Below are 10,083 nucleotides of genomic sequence, written 5' to 3'. Positions count from 1 at the left end.
TAGCACCGGGTGTGGCAATCTAGCTCGCTGTTCGCGAGCTAGCTCGTGTTCGGCTCGAAATGAGCTCGAAATCGAATTGCTCGTGTAGTAAACAAGCTGAATTTTTTAGCTCGTTTAATCAACGAGCGAACACGAGCTGGGGTTAGCTCGCTAGTATTCGGCTCGATAACAACTCGAATACATAGATTTTATATTTATGTAATTTATTTAATTTATATTTATATATATTCATATATATATATATATAATATTTTTTTATTATTTGCTTTTTAGCAAATATATATATATATATATATATATATATATATATAGTTGGGCTCAATTATAAAAAGACTCATTTATATGTAAAGTTTCAACCAAGGATTTAAGTGTTGTGGCACGTGGTTGTGCCGGAAGCTTGCCGGCACGATACAGCACGATAAGTGTCGGGTCATGCCAATGCGTTTGTGTGCCGACACATAATAGTATAAAATATTTATTTTCATTAGCAATAAAATATCCTGACTGTTTATTATATATATTTATCAAATATTTTGAATTTTATTGAAAAAATTACTAACTAATTTAAAAAATAGAGAGTTTTGAGATGTGCCATCGGCACTAAGACTGTTTCGTATCGATATCTTATTGGCACGATACGGCACGACAGATACGGGCCATACCGATGGACACTTAAATTCTTGGTTTCAACTATTACATCAAAGTCTAATGGGTAAGATTTTATAAATTTATTTTTTACAAATATTCAATCTAATCCATTTAACGTACTGTTCGTTGAACAGCTCGTGAGCTAGCTCATTTATTAACGAACCAAACACGAGCTGAATTCTTCAGCTCGATATTTTAAAGAGCTGGTTTGTGTTCGGGCGAACACAAGCCGGACCAACTCACTCATGTTCTGCCCATTGACACCCTACTTAACACCTTGATGTTCTGCTGTGACCATATTTCGAATTCTACAAATTTTTCCTCATGGTAAACAACTTATAATAAGTTGAAAGGCTATTTCAAAAGGCAACCTTTTTCCCTTTCTTTTCCTTTTCTTTTTTTTTTTTTTTGAGATAAAATATCTGCAGATGATCCATTATGAGGTAGAGCTTGATATTTCGAAAGCCAATTTCTCAAAAAAAAGATATTTCGAAAGCCAAGCTAAACAAAGCATTTCATAATCACAACATGGTCGACATAGAAAATTTAGGTTGTAGTAATGTTTGAATAAATTGTTAATCTGAACAGTATTTTTAAAATCACTATTATGTTGAAATTTCTCCGATAGATTCTTTCTAGTATAGAAATTGAAGTAACAAATTGGAGCTCTACTTATGGTTATTTCACACTTACTTCTATTTGCGAAACTCGTTACATATTTTTTTTTCTAAAAGCAGAAATGGGACATAACATTCACATATCAAAGTTCCATATTAACATAACAACAATTACGCATATTAACATAACAACAATTACGGATTCTACCGGTAGGTCCAGTACATTACGAAGAGAGAGAGAGAGAGAGAGCAGTGACCATCATTTAGAGAGAGCGAGAGAGAGAGAGAGAGAGAGAGCAGTGACCATCATTTAAAGGCCGCAAATAGAGACAATCCCCCAACGCAGACTTGATCTTCCTCCATCAAAATCCAGATAGGGTTGCTCTTCTTCTACTGAATGAACTGTCGGCAGCAGCCCGGGGCCAAATAAGCTCGAGAGCAAGAAGCTTTTCTGCTTCCAAAATCAGAGGCGGCCGAAATTTGTTTATTGTACAAATCCAGATTACCGTCCAATAATCTATCATAAAAATATCTCAAATTATGGTCTCACCATCTGGAACAGTACTGATAAAATCTTTCGGGCCCCATTTGGTTGGGGGATAAGCGGGGATAACGAAAGTTATCCCCGCTATTCCGCCAAATGGAATGAAAATTGACCGAGATATTTTATCCCGGTCAAATTTTGCTATTTCCGGTTATCCCGGAATAGCAAGGAATTTGTTATTCCACCATTTTGATAGAATAGTGCTATTCCAATATTTAATTTCAAACTTAATTAAAATTATAAATTGAATTAAAACTAAAGTATATAAATATAATATATTATGTATTTTATAATACATTATTTTTATTATAAAATTATTAATTATACTATATTAATACATATTATTTATATTTAAATATTATAATAAAATTTATAATAAATTATATTTAAGTATTATAATAAATTATTTTTATTAATTGTTCCCACCCCTATTCTTATTTTAAAAATTTAAAAATTAAAATTTTAAATTTTTAAAATTTATAATTTATAATTTATAATCTCAAAATTAAAGTTTATAACTTTAAATTATAAATTATAAATTATAAATTTTAATTTTGATATTTTAATTTTGAAATTTAAAATTTGATATTTTATATTTATTAAATTTAAATTTGATCTTAAATTTAAAGTTTGAAATTTAAAAATTTAAATTTAAATATAATAAGAGGATAATATGATTATTTTTTATTTATAAAAACCTACCTTCTTTATTCTATCGTACCTAGCCAAACACTATTTTTTTTAATCATAAGAATAAACCAATTTTCATCCAAACGCAAAATTAATCTAATCTCCACTTATACTTCAATTTATACCTATCCCTGAAATAACCACTTTTTGCTTATCCCCGAACCAAACCCCTGAAATAACCACTTTTTGCTTATCCCCGACCCAAAACGATACCTCAAAGTCTAGAAGAAAGGAAAAGGAGTGCTTGCTCTTTGCGGATGATCCATCTCAAGCTACTCGATAGTTAGAATATTGAAATGTAAACGAAACAGGAGTCCTCAAAACAAAAGCAGTAACCATGCATCTCAGATATGAATTTAAGATCCTAAATAGAGCACTTTGAAGAGTCCACTTTGAAAATTTTGAGTAAAACCACAAAATGTCTCCATGAGATTCTGATGAGCGAACCACTGAAAACAACACATAATATGACATTGCGCCAACCAAGAAGGGAAAGCCTGTTGTTTATTTTCAGAAATTCAACGAACAATCGAGAGGATTTGAAGAGCTTGTACCATCCAGAAGCCATCTGAGGGCTTTACCGAACGGGCTGTTGATTGTAGTGGTTCTTTTCTTTCTTCTTTGCCGCCACCAGCCTGGCGCTCCTAGCAGCAGCTTCCATTGCAGCGGCTTTTGCAGCAGCATCCACCTCTTTCCCCGACTTCTTCTTCTTCGCTGAAGTCACCTTCTTTATCCTCTCCTTCACGTCCACCGCGGAAGTCTCCTCTTCTGGTTCAACATTGGGGACTTCATTCGGGGTTTTATTGGTTACAGCAGCATCGGGCTGTTCCTGCTGCTCTTTAGCCTCTTTTGCAGATTTGTCTTTCTTGGCCTTTTTCTTCTTCGCACTCTTGCTCTCCGAAGCTGCAGGGGCATTATCCTTTTTAACTCCGTTACCATTTTGCTCATCTGCTTTCTTCTCAGCTGAAAAGAAGACAGCAGAAATTTTTTAGTGTTTAACATTAAGAAAGAATAAAAAGAACTCTTTTACATACAAATTCCTGCAAAATCATCAATTTGTAAATATACGTAAATTCTTCATATATGACCATGTATGCCCCTAGAAATCGCACTTCCTTTTGCACATGTTCTCATCTTATGTTGGCTAGTAATCCAACCCATGGGGCAGGTTGGTTTTGCACTAGAGAAGCTTTCGATAGAGAGAAATTTCACAAGCAGGAAGATTTACACATATTCAAGATATTAGTTTTCACAGAGCACATGTGAAAATTAGGCTTTCACAGGGATACCATATTTAAGTAGACAATTAGCAAGAACACATACATAAATATCTGAAAACACAAAGTTAAGCACCAAAAAACGTATCCGTCCGAAAAATTAGAGTGTAACCAGCACAAGAACAGTGCGGCGAGAAAAATAGAAATTAAATTATTTACCCCTATTAGATTGACTAGAATTGTTGTCATTGGTGGAAATACCAAACTCGGCCAAAACTGCGTCCAGTTCTGCCAATTCCTTTTTCTTCAGCTCCTTCTTAGAGAGCTGCCTCTCTGTATCTTTAGCTTGTACAAGAGGAGGATGAGGCTTCTCTACTTCTTGTTCAGCTGGAACAGCATCTTCAGGCTCATCATGCTCAGGTTCCTCCTCAGCATCAGCATCATCATCACCAACATCAATCTCAATTCCATCATCTTCACTCTCACTTTCCTGCAGCATGATAGAAAGCACTCCACGGTTGAGAAAGATCATAAATGATATGGACATAAACAAAGGCTGTCCAAGAACAATTAAGAGAACCATTTCCAGGGTTGGCTCATGCATCTTCCTTTCGGGAAGGGAGGAATAGGGAAATCCTAAAACCCATGGTTTACATTTACATGGCAGTTAGTTATTAAATATGCATGATTATTGTTGACTGATAACTAAAGACAAGGCTGGGTTCACTGAATTACCAAGAAAAAAAGAACTCGTAAAACTAAGAAAGATTAGACTGCGCACACAACAATTCATACTAGATTAGAAAAGCAAACAAGGTCCAGCAATTCACATAAATATATCTTAAACATGAAAAATACAAAATTTCAAGAAAGCAACATCATGAAGACCAAAGTTAAAGAAGTTTGCACAAAAAGCCTCTCTTTACGTCTCTTTTGAATATTCTAACACTGAAGTGGGAGTATGATTAGGCAACCCATATGTTCTTATGCCCTCAAGAATAGGCAAAACATTAAACATGGCCAAACAAGAATGTAATGATATATAAGAGGCAAGTAAAGGGAATACAAAGGTAAACAAGAGTGTATGGTGCACAATTGCTTAATTATGCTCTTCAACCAGATATATGAAATTCTAGGTACTTCATCAACACTTCTTTGATACCAAATAAGAGTCATGACACCAGAAATTAGAAGTTTGCTGGTGCCAAAAAGATTTAATTTATTAATGAAAATTCACTCAATCATGATGTTGCAAATTACATGTCACTATAGTAACAAGTGCGTGTTGTGAATATCAAGTAAACCGAAAAAAAAAAAAGAAGAGAAAGACAGAGGAAGACACTCTAGACTTTACACATACCATTAAAAGGGCATCATGGTAGACGCAGCTTTAATATCATACCTATTTTCAACATTAAATACAGAAGCATGATCACAGAAGAAATAGATTACCATTTCTTAAGGCATCTTAGTGAAAAGGAGTGTGTCTTGCATCTTCTTTATTCACCGAACAAGGCATTTGACGAAATCATATGACTAAGTTATACAAGATTTAAGTGTAAATTTATATGGTTGTATACAATACATCTGACCATAAAGATGCAACATAATAAGCTAGGGACGTCATCACGTCGGTTTCGGGCAGTATTTGCAAAACCCGAAACCAAAATATTGAACCCAACAATTAAATATAGTAAAAATTAATTAAACCATTAATATATATTAATTATTAAAATAAATATCTAAAATATTATATATATATATATATATATATATAATAGGTTTTTATACGGCTTTCATTTCGAGTTAAGGTTCGAGTTACCATAACCAAACCTGAATCCGTCAAGTTTTCGTTTTGTATGCCTCTAACCAAAGCCATACCCAATTAGTAACAGTAGAACCCAATCCGTTCAGGTTTGGGTTCGGATAAAATCTTGAGGATCCCTACTCTCTAAAGGAAGCCAAAAAATGAAATCAAATCATTCTAGAGACCAGTCAACAGCTAATAAACAACTACTTCTTAAAACATATAACACTCTAGCAACCACAGCAAACATCCTTTGGATGCTATTACAAATATTGACATTATTCCTAACTTTAGTGTGAGAAAGTACAATAAGTTAAAAGCCTCCTTTCATAGACTTGCATCAAACTATTCAATATTTAATAGACACTTTGTAGTAAGTCTTAACAGCTACAATAAATATAAATGGTCAAAATGGCAGGTTGCAGAAAACTTAATGTTTTACTAGTTTGATCAGCGACAAAGACGGAAACATTAGATGATTTCCTATTCCAAAAGCATCCACCTTTATTTCTGAAAACTAGAATAGTTTTCCTAGCAAACCGACCATGGAAATAAACAAATGCACAAAAACAACAATTTAGGATCATGATGAATTCATCACAAAACGACACTCCGGTAATCCCATAATCCAGGAAAGAAACGGCCTGTTAAATTATATCTTGTTATAGCAAATAACGACCTCTAATGACTATAAATATCCCAGACATAGCTTTACGATTAGTTGTAGCTTTCTTACAACGCAAATTAACATACAAGAACGAATGGAACTAGTTATCAAAAGTTCGTATCAACAAACGTTTAGAATATCACCTGAAAAGGAGACTAAACAAAACACAAACACACACAAATTAGAAAGAAATTGGTGGTTCACTGGGCATTTATAAAGCAATGTTGGTTGGAGTATTGCAAAATAACCCTTCTACTCCACAAATTCGACAAAATTGCCAAAGAGCTAATATGTCAGCGAAATGGATATTCTAGCATAATCTAGGAGAAACTAGTGTCACCACCCCATCCAATTAAACTATACATGCCTTACCCATAATCATTACATCTATTTCCGTAAAATGTAGTAATTGAAGTTGTTCGTGCATTTAAAACCAAACACAATATTTGCTTTTTTCATTAGGTTATCCGATTATGCCGGCTAACTAAAGAATAATAAAGTTATTCCAACAGGATTGATCACAAACTAAAATGCACCATCATAAATATATATAGAAACAAACAAACAAGGCAATTATACCTCATCCATCGCCGCTGTCTCCTGCTGCTCCGATGAGGCCCAGATAGTCTGAAGCGGCTTTGTCGTGGCATAGTAGTCATCATCATCTTCATCCTCCACGTCCGCCCAATTCCTGGAGTTCAATGGCGCCGGTGCCCAGAACACCTGCGGCTCCGGCTCCTTCTCCTCCACTGGGCCCTTCGACGATCCCTTGCTCTTCGAGGACGACGAAACCTTATCGGACTTCTTCTTCTTCTTTAGGGTGTCGAGCGCCGCAAACACGTTCGTGCTGTTGATCCTCAGCGGCCCATCGTCGCGCCTGTTCCCACCTCCAACCATCTCTTTAACCCGCGATCAGATGCCAAACTATTAAATCCAGCCTAGGGTTTCGCGAACCCACAAAGAAAACTCCCTCGATCGACTCGATCGAGTAAATTAAAGAATTCAAAGAGGGGGAGCTATACAAAACCTCTAAAGGAGACTCCTTTACGAGAGCAAGCGATCTAAAAACTTGCAATCGAACAGAGTTCCCAGTTCTTGGAAAAAAAATTCGGCTCGCAAAGCGTTAGACTAAAACAAAATCTAACCGGAAAAAAAAAATAAAGAAAAATCGGATCAGATTGCGACGTCGAGGAGTAGGAGATCGAGCGATGGAGCAGGAAAAGGACGATCGACGGAGAATCGATGCTTCGGGAAAAAAAAAAAAAAAAAAAAAAAAAGACAATCGAGGGTTTGGGGAGAGGAATTAAAGAGGAGGAGAGAGAGAGAGGGGGTCGAAGAATGGGTAATTAGGGTTTGGAGGAGATAAGAGGGAAGCGCTCAAAAAGGAAGGAGAGAACAAAAACCGGGAGCGATTAGGGTAATAGATAACGTCACACTACAAGGAACACGAAAAAGAGAGAGAGAGAGAGAGAGAGAGAGAGAGGGAGGGAGAGGAGTGGGTGGAGGGGGATTTGGTTACGAGGGGAGAGGGGAGAGGCGAGAGATGTTGTTATTGCTTGCGCCGAGAGTATCCTAACGTTCCACGCATTGGATCCAATATTTAACAATTTTATATTGAGTTATATCTAAATTCTAAAGTGCTAGTGCACCACAAATATATAAATTTTAAAAACCAGTAGATAAAGGATAACACAATTTAAAGAAACAATAATTTAAAAATATGTTGATTAATTTATAAAAACTGGTATTTGACAATTTGAATTGAATAATTAATGTACTATGATAAGAATAAAACATATTTAGGAATGATAAGATCTACGCAGACCGACCGTCTCTAGAACAAGTAGCAAAGGGCTTGGTGGTTGGTATCCGATATCCAAATTCGAATCCTAGTTGATTCACATTTTCAGCTAAGTTTATTTTTAAATAAAATAAATGAAGCGGGTAGTGTGCTACCTATTTCTCTCAAAAAAAAAAAGAGGATAAGATCCACGCAGATATCCGGCCCGAATGAGGCGAATACGAATTTAAATTCCGGTACACGAGCAAAGAGAATGTTTTAGTTGTGAACCTGTGAGCATCCTCAAATGTTTTTTTTTTTTTAGAGATAGGTAGCACGCTACCCGTTTCGTTTTATTTTATTTAGAAATAAACTTAGTTGGAAATATAAATCAATTAGGATTTAAACTTGAGTCACGAGTAGCAATCACCAAACTTTTATCACTTACTCTAGGATGGTGGATAGCAACCTCATATGTTGAAACAAGAAACAGGAGTATAAAATATGCGAAGTGTTCAATTGGTGCAAGCAAGAAACTCTGTAGGAGAGACGGGGAGGGATGACGAAGCTTCTTAACCTGTCCACGCGATGAGAGTACAAGTAAGCTACGCCAACCGTTCATAATACCACTGATGATGGTCGTTTCCAATCACTGCGCTTGTTTTGATGGGATTTTTTGTTGAGTTGTTTTCGTTTAAANATCTAAATTCGAATCCTAGTTGATTCACATTTCTAGCTAAGTTTATTTTTAAATAAAATAAATGAAGCGGGTAGTGTGCTACCTATTTCTCTCTCAAAAAAAAAATTTAAGATCCACGCATATATCCAGCCCGAATGAGGCGAATACGAATTTAAATTCCGGTACACGAGCAAAGAGAATATTTTAGTTGTGAACCTGTGAGCATCCTCAGATGTCTTTTTTTTTTTGAGAGATAGGTAGCACGCTATCCGCTTCGTTTTATTTTATTTAGAAATAAACTTAGTTGGAAATGTGAATCAATCAGGATTCAAACTTGGGTCTCGAGTACCAACCACTAAGCACTTTACCATTTATTTTAGGGACGGTGAGTAGCATCTCCGGATGTTGAAACAAGAAACAGGAGTATAAAATGTGCGAAGTAAGTGTACAATTGGTGCAAGCAAGAAACTCTGTAGGAGAGACGGGGAGGGATGACGAAGCTTCTTAACCTGTCCACGCGATGAGAGTACAAGTAAGCTACGCCAACCGTTCATAATACCACTGATGATGGTCGTTTCCAATCACTGCGCTTGTTTTGATGGGATTTTTTGTTGAGTTGTTTTCGTTTAAAAAATTGCTGTATTTTAATTAAATTTGTTATTATTATCTCATAAATCGCTTGAGGGATTTAATTCGAGTTGATTCCAAATGGGGATACAACAATGCTTGAAATTTTTACTTATTTGTCTACTTTATCTCCTTCTTTTTTCTAAACATTGTCCGTATGAAGAAACTCTCTTTCAAAGTTAACGGAATAATTTATTAAGTTGTAAAATATTTTTTCGAAAAAAAAAATGGTTAGTTTTGATAAAAAAATTTATATTAAACATTTTTTTTTTTGAAAAAGAGAGACAAATAACAAGCTACTTTCTTGTTTATTTTATTTTTAGAAATACGCTCGGTTAGAAATAGGATGCAACAGCTAGACTTTGATTTTAGAATTTGGAATATCAACGATCGAAGTACTTCACAAACTGCATTAGGGAAAGTCAACGTGTTAGGATATCTTTATTTGATTTTGCTTTCAAATTATCTGCGTGTTGACCTAAATACAGGATTTGATTAAAAGTATTTTATTTTTCTAATTTACTAAAGATATATCTCTTATCACTACAAAGAGATTATCATTAAAGATACCATATAGCAATTCGATATTAATTGGAATAATTGCATATGATTATAACTTTATAATTATAATCATTTTTTTATTTTTTTTTACCCTCACCCGTTCGTAGAGGTCTTCTAATTAAGGATTTCAATTAAGTAATGGGACTAATTTATTTCTCTCCCTCTATCGTCGACTCATACACAGTAGACCATTTTTGTTTATTTATTTTTTTATTATCCATCAAAGAAGGGGGACAGGGGATAAGA

At 34.9% G+C, this 10,083-nt stretch overlaps 1 protein-coding gene across 1 annotated transcript; it reads right to left on the bottom strand.

The window, feature by feature from the left end:
- Positions 2,817-7,708, bottom strand: LOC109710661 (DNA topoisomerase 1-like). The gene is made up of 3 exons (XM_020233384.1): positions 6,770-7,708; positions 3,936-4,206; positions 2,817-3,462 (listed from the first exon to the last, which is right to left on the bottom strand). Exons 1-3 carry the CDS (start codon positions 7,085-7,087, stop codon positions 3,077-3,079), a joined length of 975 nt encoding a protein of 324 aa, XP_020088973.1. The 5' UTR covers positions 7,088-7,708; the 3' UTR covers positions 2,817-3,076.

Source organism: Ananas comosus, linkage group 5, assembly GCF_001540865.1.
Source record: "Ananas comosus cultivar F153 linkage group 5, ASM154086v1, whole genome shotgun sequence".
Taxonomy (NCBI): domain Eukaryota; kingdom Viridiplantae; phylum Streptophyta; class Magnoliopsida; order Poales; family Bromeliaceae; genus Ananas; species Ananas comosus.
Note: the sequence above shows the minus strand (reverse complement) of the source record. Positions and strands in the feature narration are given on the sequence as shown.